Source organism: Tympanuchus pallidicinctus, unplaced genomic scaffold (genome assembly GCF_026119805.1).
Source record: "Tympanuchus pallidicinctus isolate F22 unplaced genomic scaffold, pur_lepc_1.0 scaffold3, whole genome shotgun sequence".
Taxonomy (NCBI): Eukaryota; Metazoa; Chordata; class Aves; order Galliformes; family Phasianidae; genus Tympanuchus; species Tympanuchus pallidicinctus.
The window spans coordinates 76,200,121-76,222,221 of NW_026294747.1; the positions used below are offsets into that span (position 1 = coordinate 76,200,121).

The window sequence follows — 22,101 nt, forward strand, 5'->3', positions numbered from 1 at the left end:
TCATGTGCTAGTATCTTTCCTATAAATGCTGGAAAAAATATTGCTCATTTGGATTTCTGAAGATAAAGACATTTTTAAGGACACTGAAAGAGGTGGATGGATTACCCACTCCCCTGATTCATGACCTAAGTAACAGCTTTGACCCTTGAGAGATCTCCAGCTTATGATCTATGAATGCACAGAGCACCATCCCTATTTATGAAAATAATATGACCATTGATAAACAGGGAAAAGTTCAACTAGCTGGATGATACACATGGAGGAACTAATTACAATTTGAGTTTTGTTTGAATTGCATTTATTCTGTGCACATTCAGTATCTCAAATCAAAATTAGGCACTGCCATTCGGGCCCTGAAAGTGGGCAGTATTAAACACTGAGAGGAGCTATGAGAACTTATCATCTTCAAAATACAGCTGTCAGTTGCAGCTGAAAGAAACTTTAATGCTTAATACTCATAAACATAGGGATTAAGATACAGTCCTGGCTGAAACTCATTAAAGCTACAGAAAAGCTGCGTAGGATGAATTTGTGCAGGAAAACGCAACAGTAAAAATAAAAATTGAGGAAAACCTTTTCCAAGTCTTCATAACAAACAGAGGTGAACTCAGCTGAATGAGTAACCATGCAAAATTAATTCCTATCTAGAAACCAACTTTTAGAGCAGACAAACAAAACACAGGGATCCTCAGTAAATGTAACAGAAAGGATTCAGAATTCTTACAAACAATCCCGATCTTGGAGAAGACTTTTACCTCACTTCTTGCGTTAGCATCACAACCAAAGGCAGCCACAGCGAGTGCTGCCCTGCTTTGCACCCGGCTGCTGGCAGAACGTAGCGGCTCTGTGAGCACACTCATCACGCCGTGGCTCTGAATACACAAGCGCAAAGGCTCTTGCATGGCCATATTTGTTAGCACTGCAGCAGCATTAGCAACGGCTTCGTGTCTCTCGGTGTTTAAGGTCTTCACTAAAGGCTCAATTCCTTCAGCTTCTGCAACAGCGCTAAGAAAATGAAGAAAAAAATCTTAGTTATTTTTATGACATTTATTTCCACTTACTGTGTTATATTTACCAACAAAATTAGTCTTGCATTTCAAGAATGTAAAATGTTGTTTACCTGAAATAATTTGAAAGGCCAATGTTTATACTCTAAATCACAGTGTGAAATAGAAACTAAAAGTTGAATCGTGAAAGCCCTCCTTCTGATGCCTTACCTAGATCTGACTCAGAGAGTGAAGCGCCGCTCAAAAGTCACAACTTAAGAAAGTAAACCAAGCCAGAAATTCCTGGATTCTTCAACTTATTAGGACACTGATTCTTTCAGAAGTTTCTGGTTTTATTATGTTGGTCCACGACGTCAGAGGTGGATGTTAGTGGTGTGGCAGCAGAAGCAGAACCTTCCCACCAATATTCTGTTACATTCTGTTGCCATGGGACAGGTGAAGCAGAGAGGTAGTCTGACAGAATGATGTCTGACATGGAAGTGCAAATGAAGCAAAGGTGTGGAATTTCTCCATGAGGAAAAAATGGCATGCACTGACATATATTGATGCTTGCTGAACGTTTATGGAGACCAACCAGTGGTTATGAGCACAGTGAGGCACTGGGCGGTGCACTTCAGCAGCAGCAACAATGAGTCACCTTCACTGGTGCAGATTTTAAAAGCATGGCATGCAGGCTCTTGTTCATGGCTGGTGAAAATGCATAGCTAATGGTGGTGACCATATTGAAAAATAATGTTTTGTAGCTGAGAATTTACCCTATCAAATAGTGTTATCCTGCTCTTTGTATCTGCTGTAGTTTCCATGGAAATAAATAGGAGGCATTACTTTCAGAGCAACTTATATGCATCCCAGTGTGCACTCAGTGTGGCCCATGCAAGCCAGAAGGCTGGACACTCATGCACTAGTACCAAGTTTCATGGTTCCACATCACCAGCCAATCAGCAGCAAACAAGCATTCTCCTTGCTCCCATATGTGCAGCCTGTGCCTGAAGGCTGCTGCTGTGGCCAAGTTCTGAGTTAGACCAGCAAAATAGCTTGTTTGCAAAAAACAAACAAACAAACTGGGGGGCAAATGCTGGGACACTTTTGAGGATCCCTTCATAGAGCTAGGTGAGAGAACAGCCACGCACTGGTGAGGAAGCAGTAAATTAAGGCAGAAGACAGCAGATGTGGGCAACTGTACTATTGGAGGCCACATCTGGAGGATCTAAATCTGATGCACTGCAAAACTAACTTCTACTTGACAACAGAACTAAGTCACAGCAGAAGGAACTGGCCTATGAGTACTTCACCTTAACTCTGCTATTCTGCTGCTGGCATTCACCGGAACAGTGCTTCCTTACCCCCCTTCCCCCCCACAAATCAACTTCATACCAATATCCCACTAATATGTGGGATATATAATATGTTTGAAAGCAGCTGATGATGTCTCTCCTAAATGACAGTAAGCTCTAGACTACAATTGATGCAGACCCTAGAAAAGAGAGGTTGGTTTTAGCTTAGAGGAAACTACTGTGCTCTAACAAATCTGTATCTCAAATGCTGGATAGGCACATGCTTGGAGTTACCACCTCATTATGTATTCCTTGGTTTCTTTGCCAGAGGCAAAAGAGACTACTGATACAAATATAGTTTATATTCTTCAAACATCATAAGATATTCCATAATTTAAGATTCTTGTTAACCTTCTTGCCAAGGCTTTTCTTTCTACTAAAGAACAGACTCATTTTTTTGTCTGCATCGTCTTACATCTGTATTATCTTAGTTCATTTCAGTGGTAATTTTTCTAATGTCACTATAAAACAGCACACCATAAAAACTGAATTGTCTTCCCACTGGGTTTGTACATAAAATTTGATCAAATGATTTCAGGCATATGCCCAATGTATTGTCTGCCCTTAGTAATTTTATATTGGGCTCATCTGTTTGTTAAACAAAAGTTGGTAATGTTGTTAGCAAAGGAAATGCACAGGTGGCAATTTGAATTTTCCATGCAACTGCTTTTTTATATTATCTCTTTAGTACTCTTTCTATCAAAAAGACAATGAAGCCTCCCTGTACAGGCATACCCGAGCACTTTCACAACAAAAAAAATCACACAGACTTCATAAGTTTTACTAACTTTCTGGCAGCACATTAATAGGAGAAAGTTGGATGTGAAAATTCTACATTCACTGGAATGGCTTCTTACCAAAAATCTAATTCACCTTTTGGTAAATTTTACAAAGTAAACACAAGCTTAAAATTACTGCATAAACTAGAGGGAGTTACACTAGCAAAGGCTGTCAAATTGTTGATAAAACACAAAAATCTGAGGAATGATGATGGTCACTCATTTCTGCAAAGTATACAAAGCAAACACAAGGCAAACCCTGCTATATAATCACATTACACGGTGACACGTGCATCAGTGATTTAATGTACCTACCAGCAAAGTGTGGGAGAGACTCACCACACACGTGCACAGCAAGGCATGTCTGTAAGCTATCAGATTTACAGCATTTCACAGTATATACATGTACTTTATCCAGAAACTAAACAAATGGTTTTTCCTGCGTAGTGGATGCATGCAAATTCCGGTGCTTCCAGGATGCACGAGACAGAGCTACTGCTAATGGATTGCATCCCTGCATCTCACAGGTGCAATGCATCCAGCATTTCACCAAAGGGCAGACTTACTACTCCTATGCTACACCCCAGAGCATGCGGATTCTCCAGTAGGAAATCTTAATAAAAACACAGTCCCTACTGACCGACAGAGAGAACAGAGCCAGGTAGTCAACTGCATTATAAGCAGATTTGCTACAATCTGCATAAGGCACAGAAGTACACAGGTACTTAACAAAAGAGCAAGGTGCAGCTCCTCGTGCTTTCAGAGCTGACCTCAGAGCTACACAGCACAGCCAATTTTCTCAAGTGCCACTCAACTTCAAAAAGGTTGAGAATCACCGATTTAGACAATCATACATATTTATTTCAATCCTGCATTCTACTTCCACACAGATTCATTCTGAATCATCATTTTTATGACAGTAGTTTAATCAAGGAGCACAACAGATCACACAGCAACAGGAATTCAGAGAAACGACAACAGCGGGTAATGAGATTTGAAAGTAACCTTTGGGGATAAGAGGGGCTGGAACACGTTGGGAAGCACTGTGACCTACTAAAGGATGTCTGCAGCAGAGTTATGAGGGAGGAACAGAAAACCCAAAGTTCTACTCACTCCTATCCCACAGCCCTCTGGAAAATACAAAAAGGCCACAAAGCTCCAGGTGCTAAAGAGACAGCAGTGTCTGACCTCAACAGGGAACTGAAAGAATGAATATAAATAAGTTCTTAAGATTGCAAAATACTACAACATCAAGACTTAAGTATGGAATAAATTCTCTTCCATCTTGGGCAAAGATATGCACTGTGTAGCTTTTTATTACAAGGAAACAGAAGTGAGAGCAAGAAGCTTTTACCAGCACTGCCTTAGCCTAACGTAGATCAGTGCTAGCCTCTCCCTGCCTCCAGAACTCAGAATTTCTGTTTCAGACACATCCTTCTGAAATGACGCACTTCCATCAGTGCTCGCAGTATAAGACTTCGTCCTGAAGGGAAGATGTAAGTCTTGGTTTAGCTTGGGAGGAAAAAAAAAAAAAAAGTGGGGGGAAGGTAAACTTTATGTGAAAAAAATTATATGGATCCTCAGGAGAGGTGAGAGAAAAGAAAATAAGACAGTGACAAGGGGAAAAAAGAGGATGTTGCATTTAACATCACGACATTTCTTCAAAAAGTAAAAGCTGACTATCTGAATCCCAAACACAAAGAACTCAAATTGGAGTTAAAATAATTAAAGTGTTATGATACGGAATTACACGGCTGTGATCATTAGGGTATAAATTAACAGGGTTAGGCATCTACCTTAACACAGCACAATAGGATTACAGTGGAATTGTTTCAAATGCCTACATTCAACAGCAGCTAAAATATTTTTCATACACATCAATGGAAAAGCAAGCATTAAATGTTCAGATATTAAATATTTAACTTACAGTATTAATTTTAAATATACCTTGTAACAAGATATTTATTTGAAAATTCTCTGAAACATCACTGAGAACTCAAAGAATAAAAGCTAAGAGCCTGGGGAAAACAAAAGTTTTGTTCACTGTCTTTTACTGCACAAATTAAATTCAAAGCAGACAATAAAATTGTTACCAAAACTGTCACAATACAAACTATTTTTAAACAGTTAAGATGGGGATGCATATGATTTTCATTTAACTAAATATGTCATTGTTTTAATTGTCAGGGGTGCCATAGGAAAGCTCAGAAACTGGTAGAGAGCGTTGCGTAAGCAATCATCAGTAAAAATCTGACTAAACATCCAGATTATTGTTTTTTCAGGAGGGCAGATTCTCTGGGGCAAGAGCCACGGCTTTGTTGGCACCGCATCAAGCATAATAGCTCTGCTCCCCGCCCAAGCCTCCCAGCCACGGCAAGAAAGAGAACGGATTATTGACTCTCGGTGCGTACGGACAGATCCAGCTAGCTTTTCCCCCTGAAGAGAAGGTTCAGCATAATGGAGAGAGCAACTGTCCGTGTTGAATTGCTGACAGAAACCACGGAGTCCGCCCCCCAAGCCGCTAAACTGAGCCACCTCACATGGAGCAGAGACGGAGCGGAAGAGCTGTGGTGCAGCTTCACACCACTGTTTGCTCTGGATTTGCTCTGGTTTAATTAACACTTGGGAGATTGACAGTTCATAAAAACGATGATGTTTGTTTCTGTTCCTTCTACTACTACTGAAAATAAATAGGTTTGTATTAAAATTTACTGCTGATTCTTTTCCATGCTGTTTAATTCTCCCTTTTTTGACTGAAGAAAATTTTTTTTTTCCTTAGTAAAAAAAAATAAAAAAATAAAAAAAATCCTTCTCACAAAGGCCACTGGACTCCTTATGGACTTCATTTTCCAAAATGAATTTGCAACTGCGTGTTGAATTTCTGTGCAAAATTACTGTGATTGTGTGTGAGGTGCTTAGCTAGCCATTTATGCATGTGCAAATCTCATTTTCATACATAATTGCATGTAAATTACGCATAAGAATTATGCATCTAATTACACACACTTTTTAAAATCAACTCTGCGTTAAATCGCGTGACTTCTTCACACAAGGTGTTTTTGATCCAGCTCTATTACATCATTTCTGAGTGGAAAGCAACCTCAGAGACTGAGAAACAACAGCATAACCAGAAGTTGAAAAACCTCAAGAAATAAAATCCTTTTTGTCCCTTAAGTCTATTAGTTTGATAATTCTCTATTTACCTTGTTATGTAATCATGTTTGGTAAACATCTTCTCCATTTAGCAAAATGTTCACTTTGCAGTTTAATTATTTTCAAAACCAACTGACTGTTTTATATAGTCACTCTTATTTTATTTAACGATTACCATTACTTCTGTTTTCTTCACTACACAAAAGTAAACTAACATCAGTAAATTTATTACAAGTAAGAATCTAGCACACGGGAAGCTGATCTACGGTGTGGGAGCTCTTTTAGTGCAATAAAGTATTGATTACATCAACAATATTCATTTTTCATTTCAGGAACAGAATCTTCCATTCCTATTTTTTAATGACAAGTACCTTGTTAAAACATCAACCAACCCAAAACTCAATAAACATCATGGTCTGGAAGCAATCAAACCTTACACTGTCTGGATTAGAAGTCTGTGATATCTGACTCTCATTGGGAAATATACTCATGTTTTCTGATGTCTGTCACCGAATTTTCCTGACAAAGATCTCACTACTAGAACCGTGATATACCAGATTTGAATTTGAAATATTGCAGGATAATGAAATATCTGTTCCTGATCACTGAGCCTTTCAATTACAGTGTTATTTGCTATCTCTATAAAGAAGTTCTGACACTTCCACTGTTAGAAGAACGGATGAAATTCAGCAATATCCCTTGAAAACCTCACATAGCTTCAGCTCAGATAAGTTCATGAAACAGACAATATCCCCTCTCTCTTTTTTCTAATACAAAAAACAGCACATGGAAAAATCAATAACAGTACAAGTGTTGAGAGTCTGGAATCCACATTGTCACAAAAGCAAAACACAGAACATTCAGGAATTGCCAGAGCAGCTTCATGGAGGTGTAATGAAAGCAAAGAAAGAGGCAGAGCAGAATCCCCATACCAACTGCTTGGAACACAGTGTCTGAGCTGCCAGCAGCTTCTCACCATCTTCGAAAGCATCAGATGAGGAGAACGACAAAACTGTTTCTACAAATAGTACTCGGATTGTGAAACTTGAGCTCTCTGTCCCTTCTGGTTAAATCTCTTCTGGACAACCGCTACCTTATCTCAAATGGCAGCAATCTGTTTTGCCCTGCTAACGGTTCAAGCACTCAGGATGACTCAAAGCAGAGAAACTTACATCATTTTCCTCTTTCTTAAAATTAAAATCTCTAAGTACACGTGCAGTACTATGTTAACATAAATTACCTAGACTGCAAGCCTAAAGGTTTTAAGTTACTTGTGAATGCTTAATTTTACTCTCTTGTGCATACGGCAGCCTCTAATCAGATAATAAAGCACAGTTGGTGCACAGCTTAAATTCACAGCAGCACAGAAGTTTGCATAATCAGACCTGCTCTTTTCTTATATACACTTAAAATAATTTCAAACTAGACTAAAATATTTAATTATACGAGTTAACTTATGTTCAATTAGATTCATAACAAGTAAATAGCAAGGAAAATATATATGTAAAAGTATCAATGGATTTGTCAGAAATTTACTCCAACTCTCTACCTCCTTTAATTCATAGGAAGTATAATTCATCTCAGTGAGTACCACTGAATGTGACTGCAGGGACACTTCAGAGGACTCTTGCATCCTCATGAGACTCAGGATACAGTACATGAAATTTGTGTTAGACATGAATACTTTACACTGGACTCTGATTTCAATTTAACTCCTGATAGCAACACAGTTTAAATAAAATGACAACTAGTAAAATACTTTTCTTCCACAGGGGAAAAAAAAAAAAAAAAGAGTTGGGCAAAATGCAGCTATAGTGTCTGGATCTGTAGATTCGATATCCACACATTCACAAGTCTAAGAACGAACAGCAGGTGGTTGTATGAAACATTTTGCACCTATCAGTGGAAGATAATTTAGGGTACAGTCCATGAGCTGTGCACCAGTCAAATGATGTGATAAATAATGACACTAAAGTCATAGTGCAAACCCATTTCTGCATGACATCACAGCATTAGGCTTTGATTCAGCTTTTTTGACAAGAAAGAAATCTACCATAAAAAATGTTGAAGTTTTCAATCAAAACAATATGTAACTTGTACAGAAAAGCTTGTACAGGTAATAACCATCCTGTCTTTTCTGTTTAGAAAGTCCCCATCATACTACAGATATACAGCAAGAGAACGTCAAAACAGGAATTTATTCATGGCATGAGTTAGCTGGTTGTATTTGTACAGAGCTCAGCAGAACAGGCACTAATGTGAAAAATAGAAACACAAATCACAAAACTCTCCTTTTCACGGCTGAGCTGTATCTCAAAAATATAATTTTGTCACTAGGGGTCAGTGTTAAAACATATTACCTTTATTCAATACAGCTAGTGGAATTCCATTGTTGATTTCCTCCTTCCAAACTTATGTTAAACAATGAAAATACAAAAGCTGTACTGCGGATTATTACCCGCATCTGTTTTTAAATTTAGCATTCATATACTACGATTATTTTCATACCGATTCTCAGAAATTAACACATGCATTCATGTAAATAAATTATCTCAGGGAATTCTGGCTCTTCAATTTTCATCTGTTGATGGGAATTAGGTTCCACTGACAGTCTTGAAAGAGAAAATTTATGACTCTTTTCCACTTGCTAATAGGACAGATTGCTATCTAACGATATTAATACCTAATGCCAATAATCATTACTTCTTAATGATAATAACAAGATCTGAAACAAAAAAATTGGACAAGTCTTTCAATCCGTTCCTTGACAGCCAAACTCTTCTAAAAAAAATAATAAAACCTCCTGTGGACAATGAAAATCTCTTCTTAAGAAGATGAGAGACTCTCACTACAGGTGAGCACTATCCACACAGAGGACTAAGGACATATTTTGAATCATTAGATGAGAACGAGTTACAGTTGGAATAGATGCAACATTGGTTTAAGTCAAAGGAGAAACACATTTTCTCCTCACTGGGCGCTGCCTATAAGCCATGATTTCCCAGCCTAGCTTCCTGTTCTCAATCTACTCACAAATCACAGAAATCTTCATGCATATCACAAAGCACATATCCAGATTCTGTAATAATACCTACAGCTGCCTATGTGAACGTAGTTTTCTTGATATAAATAGGTCCAGAGATTCCTCTGAAGAATTCAAGAATTAGAAAATCATGTAACATCAAGCTTTGCTGATTTACTATCTTGAGTCCGGATAGGATGCTAAGAAATGTGTGGCATGATACGAATTATAAACCCCAGGAGAAATATTTTGCCAGATTGTCAGTCCAAAGGGTACCACAATTTCCTGCAGTTTTTAGTACAGACAAAGAAAATCCATACTTTCCTTTCTTCCCCCAGACCAAACTAACTGAATGCTATAAATTTTGCACTTAAAATAAACAATTTTAGACAAATATTATGGAGGCTGTTAGTTAGTTAGTACAAAGCAGCAAATTTCAGAGTAGATGTTTTCCTTTAGCGGTAATTCTAGCAGATAACCAGCATTCTGACAGCGCCAGATTTATGAAGGCAGCTATTAGAAATGGCATTTGTGCTAAGACAATACTGAAGGAAATGGCCGGTCAAGTTAACTAATAGCTAACTGGTACATTCCATACCTTATTTCTATTTGTTACTTCTAATGGATGTCAGATCCACATTTAACATGATTAGCTCACCATAAATACGTAAAGAGTAAAAATAATCTGTTATACTTCAAACAGGAAAATGTCGGCAGAAGAGAAAGTAAAACGTTTGTTCTGAAGGCAGGGTTTGTGTAACACAGAATGACTCGTGTTTCTGTCCAATAGATGGCACTGCTGTTTCTTCATTTGTACGTGATTCTTCAATCTGAGCATAATGAACATCATTGAAGTGACTGTACCTACATTTCCTGATGCCTGGACATATCAGAAAAGGACAGATTCCATGGATTCTATAAAATGGCATTCAGCCATCCATATATAACTGTATATGGCTTTCAACAATGCAAGTTAGTGTACTGGATTTCAAAATTTTAAATGGATGCAAATAGTTGAACATAATTTTTTTTCTCCCCAGAAGCAGGGAAACAGAAACCAATTCTGGCATATATCACAAGTGTGGTCTTAGAGCAATGCACACAGTAACCATCCCAGGCCTTTTTTCTTTTTTTTTTTTTTTTTTTTTTTTTTTTTTTTTTTAAATACCTTATGCTAGAATAAATACATGAGATTCTAAACTGCAGAATACTTCAAATCTTTGAAATTTTATTTTTATTTGCCAAGTGTTTTCTGTTTCACAAAGACCTTATAATCAATATACAGAACAACTAAAATTCCATCCTACTTTATGATAAAATTCTAATAAAATTATAATCTGAGGACATAATCAGTTTTTGAATTAATGAGGCATTTGACTATTTTTTTTTTAATGTGCTACTGAAGCATGACACATCAGGTATGCAGCAGAAGGTTGAACGATGGAATACACTAGAAGTTACAGTAATTTTTATGTATTCTAGTGGAGATCATCCTGAAAATCCATGTTCTCCAGTAAAATTGTTAGTATTGGACTCTTCTGCTCTAGACCTTTTGTTAAAATACTACATGGGCTGGTGTCATTGATCAGTTTACTTATTTTTGCCAAATAACAGTTGCTTGGGGACTGACATAAGATGACAACATAGTCTCTGTCCCATACATTGTGAAGAGGTGTTCTAATTACAAAAGCTCTACCATATTTGACACCTTTATTAGCTGTCTCAGTTGAGAAAGAAAGGATTGATTGGGCAGGAGTGCAGAACTAGCCTTTCATTGCTGTGGGGAAGCACCTAGAGGACAAGGTTAATACATATTAGTGGGGAGCAGTATTGCCCATTGCCTATGCTGCTCTTCTGTTATTAATCAATGAAAGACTATCCTAATAAGACAGCTATTGTTGGAGCCTCAAGTACACATATTGTTTTAACTTGTATTTTCTCCCATATTATAAGGAAAGTAACTTCTCATCAAATATTCCTAAAAACACCGATTCTCCAGAAAAAAAAAAGTGTTTTGTCTACTATTTGAATTCTCTTAATATATATTGTACACAATGAATGGGCGAGGTACACATTCTTCAATCAACATAACAGTCATAAAAATAAATACAGCAGAACACAAGTATGTATGTTCAACAAGAACAAATTTTGTGATCTGGCTGGATGGTAGATAGTGAAAACACATTTATAGTAAATAGTTTTCTCTTCTGCTGCAGCCATTTTCTTGTGCTTTCCCTGCAAGGTCTTCCTGATACTACTAGCTTTATGATTTAATGTTCTTTGAGGGTTTTTAAACAAGAATCTAATACATAGCCAATAAAAGAGCACTAGTCTCATTAGTCCAATTTGGGACCTGAATATTGTCAACATAATTATACACCAAGGTCACATCATTTAAAAGTATATCAGCATCTTCATTATATATACACTTATTTTCAGTGATTTACAAGATAGACATACAAAATATTCTGGAATGAATAATATGAGTACGGTAACCCAATCTGCAATGCATTTTTTCCAAACTACTTTTTTTTTTCCCCTCAGTTATGTGAATGCAGAATAAGTATGGGCCAGGCAGTTGGTCAGTGAGCTGGAACTACACCAACTCCTGTCAGCTGAGGGTTCAATTCTATATATTCATTTGTAGATCCCAGTCGCACTTGGAGCCATCTATGACTTATTAATGGTTTTGATTTAGAAAAGAAGCTTTGAAGTAATTATATAGTCACATGGCATTCATCCAATATACATATTTAATGTAACTTATTGCTTCCTGATTTTCACAGAAGACCTGTGATTAGATTATCTGGTGCTTCCATATTGTAGTTGGAGCTGGATAGCAAGGAGAGAGAAGTATATGCAAGCCACCTTTACAATTTCCTGACTGCCCAGCAGGAAAAAAAAAACAGCCCCAATTATAATTCAGAGGAACAGAGACAGCTACTTCCCTGCCCGAAGTCTCATAGAATTGTTCTAGCAGTTGAGCTAAACAATGTCATGACTATCTCCTTGGCAAAACACATTGACCAAGTTGGCAAAAGCTGTTATACCAACTCAGAACTCTCCAGAGATTCCTTTTTCACAACGTGAAACCTCAAAGGGTTGCACTACGAAAAACAGCTGTAGCAGAGCTGAGAGCTTGACCCCTGGACTCCAGTACTGTGCTCTTTTTATGTGTGTGACTCCCACTGACACCAAGTGAAGTCATGCACATGAGGAGAGCAGAAAATCAGACAAAAAAAAATCTACTATGTGAATCTGAAAACAGAATATTATTCCCTTGTGTCAAATTACAACTTCATCTGGCAACATTAAGTGAATACCGGTGACTATTAGAGCTGAATCAATAAATTGAAACAAATAATTTATTTGGTGCATTATTTTACTTTTTCACTTCAAAGAATGGTTGTGAATGGATTACAACTTCCTTGAGTATATTCCAGGAAACTTTTAAGGAATTTTATTTTATGGTTTGTTGGTTACATGTGATTGCTCATATATGTCAGACTGCTCTGTTTCTTTTCCTTGAACAGAAATTTTAATAGTGTTGGGATAACAGAACTCTGCAACTGACAGTAGAATTTAGTTGGTACAATTATGTTGGAACTTACAGTCAACTAACCAACCGTTGTTAATTACTTTAGATACTGACAGTACACTTCTTCTAGAGAATGCACTATGAGCATTCTTTATAACTTGGGAAGCAATAGAAAAGAGAATGACAGTGCCAATATTAGAATATCTGAATGTCAACTGTCACAAATCAGTAAAAAAACTGCTTGAGCAATCACATTTTAAAAGATAACTTACTGAGAGTGAATTTTGAAAAAAATACCCCACTTTAAATTTCTTAGATTATGAGGCATATTTTTGTCATATGTTCTTTCCAAAACATGACCTATACCTCTGCTTTCATTTCATTTGCTTCATACCTCTCTGTGATAGAGCAAACATTAGCAAGGATAGCATAACATTTGTAAACCTGATGAGAACCAACCAATTCCAGATGACTCATGAGCACCACAGAAGGCCTTACAGGCTAATTCAAGAGTCCTGCTTTGTAGGATAAGGACAAGATGAGACATTCATTAAAAATCCAAACATTATCATTTGCATTCAGATTAGTGTTTTAAATAATGATTTGGTTGCTGCAGACTCACCTTGCATTACTAGGACTGGCTGTTGTCAAATTGGCTAATGCTATGACTGCAGCTTCTTTTACCTCTTCATCATCACTGCTTAGCAACTGCACTAGCTGGGGAATCCCTTAAAAATAAACAATTATATATATGAACATTTAAGTAAACCATGACAATCCAACAAGATCATCTACAAAATTACGTTCCTTACAGAAGGAAAACCACAGATTCTCATTTCCCACCTTACTTACCCTGGAGTCCAAACACACGTTTGCTAGCCAAATTCTCACACATGGCAGAAATAGCTTGGGAAGCAGCAACTTTAACTCCATCATCATCAACTTCCAAAAGATTTATGAGACAGTTCTCAACATTTTCCTCATTTAAGATTTTTCTATTTTCAGCTTTGAACAAAAAAAGAACAATAGTATTAACCTGCATTCATTTTACCTATCAGCGAGAGGACAGGAATTTGATTTCATACACTTCTTCCTATAAAGCACTTGCTTTTGATATCATGGAAATGAGAACATTTTGCTAACAGACACACTAGCAATTAAGAAATGTGCACAAAGGACATGATCCAAAACCTATTAGACTTCAGTGAATTCTGAATGAAGTCCAAGAGATGTCTATTAAATACAGCTTTAAACACACACAGCCTACATAACAGAAAGCAAACTTTGATAGCTGTAAGTTCCACGCAATGCTACAGGTTTGATTAATAGAGATTTTTTCCATTCAGTAGATTTACTTTAGTTAATGTTGACAAAGATCAAACGTATCCACAGGAGTCTGACAAGCATGCTAAAAGCCTCATTCATTCCAGAATGGATTAGATCTAAAGTCTGGAGGAAAGGTCCAAACATTCTCTTCTGGGTATTTGTTAGAAAATGCCCTGAGTTAAAACTTTCTTACAAGAGCATTGAACAGCATATAAATCCTACCGTTACAAGGGTCAGTAAACATTTAACCATACACATAATCTGAAGTAGATAATTACATTCCTGGAGTAATAGTTAAATGGTAAAATTTTAAAATGTATCAAAGAAATTCAGGAGCCATGAAGTCCATATGCACATTTGGAAACTGCACTCATGCCTGCTAATTTTTTTAAGGGATCAACGTCTCTGTATGGCCTGTTGTCTAATGAAAATTTAGAAGGAAAAACAAACAGAAAAAAAAAACAAAGAAAAATAGTGGAAGTATTCTTTTAAATAAAACTAAGTCTATGGTGAATGGATGCTAACAAATCTAAGTCCACAAGCCCAAAGGAAAAACAACGTGATTAAAAACTTGCTTGTGAAAAAAATTGGCTCAATGCATGTACTTCAAAAGGCTGTTTTTTCTTCTCTAGCTCAATTTTAACTGCTTTCAGAATCATCAGAGATATTTAATTGAAGTCACAAAGTAAAAGATGCAACAGACAAAACAGAGAGAATTTCAAGCATCTGCAGAACTTTGGCCACAACCCTGATGTGTATCAGCAAGCTCTCAAGAGAGGATCTTAATTGGGATTACAGACCGTTCTGACAAATAATCAAGTATGCTGCTGGCCTGTTGCTTGCCAAAGTAGTCCATAATCCCTAATAATGACCTCTAGAGGTTCTTCACGCCTCAGTAATTTGGTTCTTGTACAATGAGTTACTTAATACTATACAGATTTTTTACAATTATTCTTGTTTTTAAAAAATACTATGGCAATGGTAAACACTGTAACACTTTAAAGATAATTTGTTTATATGATACAAAAATAATTCATTTGAATGGATGAAAACAATGGCTTAAGGTATTTTAAGCAGAATACAGAACTTTTCAAGGATGTACACAAACAGATTTTGAAACTACTGTAAGAATTATGCACCTATATTTAGCTAGCTAGCTAAATAGATGAAAATTATTAAGATTTTAAGACTCAGGTGCCAATTCTACTTCAGAATATTTTATACTGACCTTCTCTCTGTTTGGACACTTTGTTCCCTTTGGTTTTTACCAAAAGAATATAGAAAAGAAAGAATATAGAAAGAATATAGAGCTAAAAGAAAGAATATAGAGCTAAAAGAAAGAATATAGAGCTAAACAGCACCCTGTCTTTAAGCATTTCTCACGTTCAATGCCAACATTTACAGTGATGAATCACTTGATCCCTAAGTCATTTGAATGCATTTATTTAATGCTAAGTAAAATAGTTAGGCACATCCAACCAAAAGAGCCTGGAGTACTAACACTTCTGTCCAGCATTTCATGAATTGACTCCATTACAAGCTAACTTGTTTTTAAGTGTATTTTCCTGTTTCTTACTGTAAAGTCATGATCAAAGAGTCCCACTGACTATCCATTCATCTCACACTGTCAATATTGGAATTAGCTATATCAATTTCAAATGGAAAAAGTTAACATTAGCTATTATGATGAACTCCCATTGACCTTGAGTTGAGAAAATATATAAATGAAAACTCATATTATAAAACATATGTTAATTGGGCTACAGAACACATTTAATAAGCTCCCTTCAGAAAGAATTGCAAGAACTTGGAGAGCTTCAAACCAATAGTTTGTCAGAGTGAAGCTAAACTTCAGTGATCACAGTCACCAGTTTCTCCATGTACACTCCACAGCATTTTGCTATTGTGGTGTGTCAGAAGAAAGTCAGGCACTCCTTAATCAACAATCCAAACAATCTGCTTACAGACATTCAGTAATTGACAGCATTAAACTATATTTTGCAAGGTGACTGCATTATTTGCTGGGCAAGGAAGGAATCACAATAAAATTTACCACAAATAAATCTCAGTATGCAAAGTAGAACTGTTGATAGGTTAACACATTTTAAATTTAAAATAACGCTGCAGAACAAAACTAATTTTCAGTGTCAAAGGGATAATCATGTACAGAAATGTGATCAATTTAGACTCAAACAGAGTAGCATCTTGAAGATACTACTTAGGATTGAACATAGTGTTTGTAGCATGTAGGATATTCTGATAGAGAGAATAACTCCAAAGTGATTAAGCCTGTCTTGCAACACCAAGAACAGCAAGCAAAAGTTACAGGAATCCTTTCTAAATGGCTGATAGGCACACAAAACAAAACTGTTTGCTACGATCACATTAGGAAAACACAAATCATTTCAAAAACAGACACTACTGTATGCACAGCCAATAAGATTTTTAAAAGTGTCATGCACTATCCTAGAAGTACAGTTTTTCATTTCATGAAGTTCAGTCTTTTCCCTCAAGTATGCAAGAAATATTCATAAAATGCAATTTTCAAACTTGAAAAATGAGGCTTCTGTATAGCTACTGTTAGTATAATGAAAAAATCATATAAGAACTTAAGAGTTATGTTTTACCATATTGGATTTACAATGAATCAAGTATTAGCACAGTAAAAATTAGAGCTGCTGTTTAGACTGGCCTTTTGGTTTATTTACAACCATGATCCAAACAGGAAAAAAAGAAAAAAAAAAAAAAAAAGAAAAAGAAAAACTCACCATCTGCATATTGGGATAAATATTTGCTTTCTTTTTGCTTTTACGGTATTCTTTTAGACAGCCTCAGTGCATCACTTTTCTTTCCACTGGAAGGCTGACTTTAAACCTCAAAAGCTCAAGGTATTTGAAATAAATTCAGTATTTCTGGGGGTCATGCTGAACAGCAACTGGATTGTGTTCATACTGCACCGCTACATGTTGTCCTTTATCTAACTGGTTGTCACCAAAACTCTGCAGCTTGGAAGAAAATATTTTAAATCTTCTGATCTATTTTCCCAGCTTGCTCCATCCATACCAACTGTCATAGGCTGAAGAAGAGAGCAAACCTTTATAATGAAACCACGCTGACTCCATTTGTAAAGATATATGACAAGAAGATGCATCTTTGCTGACGGTAACATTCAATGATATAAGATCATATGCCACACTGCAATATATTATGTGTGCTTCTTGCCACTGCACTTTAAAAATGTGTTCAGACATGCTTCTACTAACAGCTGCTAAAATATTAGGCCACAAAAACTGAAAAAGGAGTGAAAGAGGGAGAAGGCTATGCTTATTTGAAAATAAATATGGAAAAGGATGAAGATGCGATAGAAAGTAGTAGGAGCAAATATAAATCTGCTTAGCATACTACTTACAAGACTGTCACAGGACTATAAAAATGATACTGACAGTCCTAAGTAGCATAATAAAATAACAATGCTGGAAAAATACACAAAGAAAACACTGGCATAAGAAGATTCCTTCCTATCTTTGATATCTAAACATTAAAGAAAATAATTTTTTGTGATTTGCAAAGCTTCCAGCAGATAAAGATAAAAGCATACTGAAACACAGAATACTAGGAAAGGTAGATTCTACTCTTTTAATATATAATTTACAATCCACATAATTACAAATATTCAGGAAGTCAAACTAAGGAAGGTGAGAAAAGAATTGGAAAGAGAAGATGAAGAAGAAAGGAGGTCTGAACTGTAAAAAGGAGAGATAATTTTAGCTGTGTATTAAATCAGATATTTGTAAAATACACATAAATTAAAACCATAACTTAATGAAATATAAATATTCAACTTCTGCAGTCATTGTTACTGTTAAAAAAATCCCTTGATAAAATTTACAGAAGATAGAAGTATATTTCTTACACTGCATTTTCTTACATAGCAGTACTAGGCATAAATTTCAACTCAGAAACCAGTGTAAAGAAGGAAATTCAAAAGCAGATTTATTTAAAAAGAATCACTGTGGGCAAAAAAGTGATGAGTGTGTACTACCTAATTCAGGATTCCTTGGTGAATTATAGAAAAGTCTATAAAAAAACATAGGATGAGTAATTATAAAAAGATTACAATGAAACCATTTAACTCTGCTGAAAATATTAATCTGCAAGCCATTCAAAATGTTTTTTTCATGTCCTCATTAAAGGAATTTGTACTTGAAACTGAATCATGGAATTATGGAAAAGTTCCTTAAAATCACAAATACCCATCAACATCATGCCCACTAAACTGTGTCCCTAACATCCAGAGACAGTGACTCCATCTTCCTGGACAGCCTGTTCCAATGCATTACCATTACTTTCTGAGATTTTTTTCCTAATATCCAATATCTTGATATCCTAAAATCCAATTGCCGGATGCTTAGATGAGCAGTTGCACACAAGGGGAACTGAGCTTACAGCTACGTCTTAATTGATATCAATGAGAAGTCAGGTCAGTAGAGGTGCTTTAAGATGTAAGTTACCTGGTATCACTGAACAAAAGACGAAAGCCATACTTTCAGATCTACGTATTTTTTCATATTTTCCTGTTTGAAGACAGCATTTTGCAAGAATACATTACATTTAAAAATGTTAATCTTAAAATAAGTTAATCTTTAAAAGTATACATATATATCTGAACATTACTCAATGTACTTGCAAAAGTACTGTCCTCAACCAGGGAAGATCACCTTATTCTGGATAAAAATTTACTTTATAAACAAATTCATATACGTAATTTTTTTTAAAAGTCACATACAATCACAAGCTGCTTTGGCAATTGCCTTCGCTGCATTCTTCTGAATATCAGGAACAGTAGAGACTCCAACAAATGAAAGTAGCTTTTTAAGGCCTCCTGTCTGCCGAATCAATTGCATAGTATGCACATCTTCAAGACAATTTCCCAGCACAGCAAGAGCTTCCACATGTAGATCGTTGAATTCCTAGTGAGGAAAAAAGCCCAGACAAATATCCTTAAAACCACAATTAAAATATCTCTGGCTTTTAACTTTGGAGGATAATTGTCATAACTTTCTCTTAGACTGTTTGCTTATAGTACAAATTATATCTTTTCATTTTTATATCTTTTGTATACATACTTTCTTTGATGTGCTTTAGGACGCAGCTTATTAAAAACTCTAAAAAAACCCAAAATGTTTCTCACTTATACCTAAGTGGGTTAGGCAAATATTCAGAAAGGATCTGACATCTTAGAATTTCAAAAATTTCACAAGTTTCTCTATGCATTATATTTCCCCTGGTGACTGACACGTGAAGTCAAGAAGCACTATAGTGAGTGTCATAATAACATAAACAATGGCATTTCCAAGGAAGGAAATTATATTTAAAGGTATGGATATCATAGGAAAGTCAGCAAACAAAGTCAGTATTCAAACTGCAAACCACACCAGAGTTCGCATCTAATAAAGATTTTAAAGAAAACATCATATGAAAAAGTATATGGCAAATCCGTCTGATATTTACAACCATTTGAGAAAGGACAGCAAACAGAAAAGAGTATCATAAATAAGGCAATAAAACAAACACAAACATTTTTTCAAATCCCTTTGCTTTTTATAGCAAGCTGGGCATCCTTGCTTATTTTGTTTCCATTACAGCTAGCTCCAGGTAAGGAGCTATTTCTTCTGTTATCTTTCTTCCATAACATGAACAATATTTCTCATTAGTCACACAAACATTAGCAGCAAAGGAACAAAAAAAACTTGTGTGGCAAGTAAACTATACATTGGTTTCCAGTATCTTCAGAAGACAATCTAATCCTTGATTTTCTCCCAGTATTATCCTTGTTTCTCTGTCTTTGCTAATTACTTCCAAGGTTTTAAGGGCTAGCAACTGAATAACAGGATATTCAGATTTCAGTAGATCCAGCAACGGTGGAATTACATTCAGTTCACAAACAGCAGCACGGCTCTGAAAATCCTGTAGTAAAATATTCAACAAGGAATGTTAGCAATAGAGAATAAATCAGTACGGTAGTTCCTGAATTTACAGAAAGAACATCAAAAATCTAATTTCAAAAATACAAAAAGGAGTCAATACTTAAGAACCTGCATTTCTAAAGACTTCTCTTTTTGTCCAAGAACCAAATCTAGTACAATCTCCCCCACATTACATTAAAATCCACATTTTTTGTGCTACTGAGTATACGTTACAATATTTAGCTCTAGCTAAAGAAGCCAGTTTACTCTTGGTTTTGCCATGTTTATCTCAACATACTTATTTTTTAAGAAAGTTTTAAAAATTTAGTTTCATAATTTTTATTTATTTCAATGAGAGGAAAAATACTTTTCCCACTACGCTGTGGTTGCCTGGTTACATCTTTTCCTTCAATAATTATAAAACAATGATTAAAATTTTTGAATTTACACAATATACTGCCTAATAAAAAGAAAGTAGTAGATTATATTAAAATAGAAAAAATATAAATAAATTACAATTTGCTTTTAAATAGCTCACTGCACATGTGCAGCATGCAATTATCCTTATCAATATAAGCAAGCACCAGGTGCAGTTATCCAGATATACCCTGCAACAAAGACAGCGAGATAGTAAAAATGTGATTCTGAATAGACATGCTCTGATGCCCCAAAAGAGATAGAGTTATAAACGGAATCCATTATTGAATTGATTCGCTTAAGCTTTGCAGGGGAACTGACATACAAATGCACGATTCTTTTGCTAAGCAGCATATGGATGACATTAGTGCTGAGTGTGAAAGTAGCCAATAACGAATCTATCCCTCTAGTATGGAAAGTAGCTGTTGACAGCACCCACCTATCATCAGAAAGATGTTCACAAGCGTAACTATGGACTTACTGGCCAAAACAAGGCATAATGAAATCACTAATACAGTTCTAGAATTATTCCAACCTTTTAGATAGACTGGTTATAACTCACATTACCAAGACTACTATTTTCCAAATAAGAAAAACAAATACATATTTAATTGAAAACATCTGAATCTGATTCTGATCTCACATTGCTGTACAGCATGCATAATTGCATTAAGTTGGACATAAGTATGGTCAAATCAGCAATATTCACAGTTCATGCGACAACTGAAGTTTTCATACCCACTGATGAGTGCTGGAGAGTAAAGGAACCAAATATTTTAAGATTGCTGACCCCACAGGGAAATGCTCATCTGCCTCTGTAATTTTTTTATTTTTTATTTTTCCCTAAATCAATAAACTTTACCTGTACCAGGAGATAAATACATTCAACTGAATTCTTCGTAACATCAGGGTCAGGACTACTTAGTAGACTTATAAGTGGTTCTAATCCACCTTGCTCAAATATTTGTACTTTAGTAGTATATTCAACAGCCATATGTGCCAGACACAGAGTAGCAAATTCATGAATAACCACATCTTCTATAAGAAAAAAAAATTTTTGTTCAAGTTTATTCAGCACAGTACATGGTCACAAATCTATGGTTTAAGATATAGTAAAAAAAAAATAAACAAACGTTAGCTGTTAATTGCATCTCAATTCTCCATAAACATGTTGCTCTATCTGTACAACACAAAACATTACCCAATGAATAACTGATCTCTGCCTATAAAATCGATCATCTATTTAATATGTATTATGGCAAATCATAAGAGAAGAATTTTATTAAACTGCTTGGTCAAATAGCAATAGCAAATACTTTTTGAGAGTATTTTTGCACAAGGAATACTGGAAGTTACCTTCTGGTACCAGGTGTGACAGAAGTGAACTTGTGACATCCAGTTCCCTGAGTAACTTCTTGACATCATCTACAATGAAATAAATTTGTGAGGTCTTTAATCTGGCAAGCAAGTGAAAAAACAGATTTTGCTCCAAGGGAAATGTACTTAAGGTTACTCCACAAGTGGCAAAAAGACCTGATTGAGACTGACATGTAACCAAA

General features: G+C 35.7%; 1 protein-coding gene across 4 annotated transcripts in view; it reads right to left on the bottom strand.

Moving 5' to 3' along the window:
* The window catches only part of ARMC3 (armadillo repeat containing 3), a 58,271-nt gene that overhangs the window by 18,363 nt on the left and 17,807 nt on the right, over positions 1–22,101 (bottom strand). For 3 of the 4 annotated variants that reach the window (XM_052694722.1, XM_052694725.1, XM_052694724.1), the window contains 7 exons: positions 21,899–21,967; positions 21,405–21,580; positions 19,932–20,126; positions 18,946–19,129; positions 13,686–13,838; positions 13,456–13,561; positions 756–1,005 (listed from right to left, as the gene is read on the bottom strand). In XM_052694722.1, the coding sequence (XP_052550682.1) occupies positions 756–1,005; positions 13,456–13,561; positions 13,686–13,838; positions 18,946–19,129; positions 19,932–20,126; positions 21,405–21,580; positions 21,899–21,967 (1,133 nt within the window). The remainder of the gene's footprint in view (positions 1–755; positions 1,006–13,455; positions 13,562–13,685; positions 13,839–18,945; positions 19,130–19,931; positions 20,127–21,404; positions 21,581–21,898; positions 21,968–22,101) is intronic. The other variant, XM_052694723.1, reaches the window with a different exon arrangement.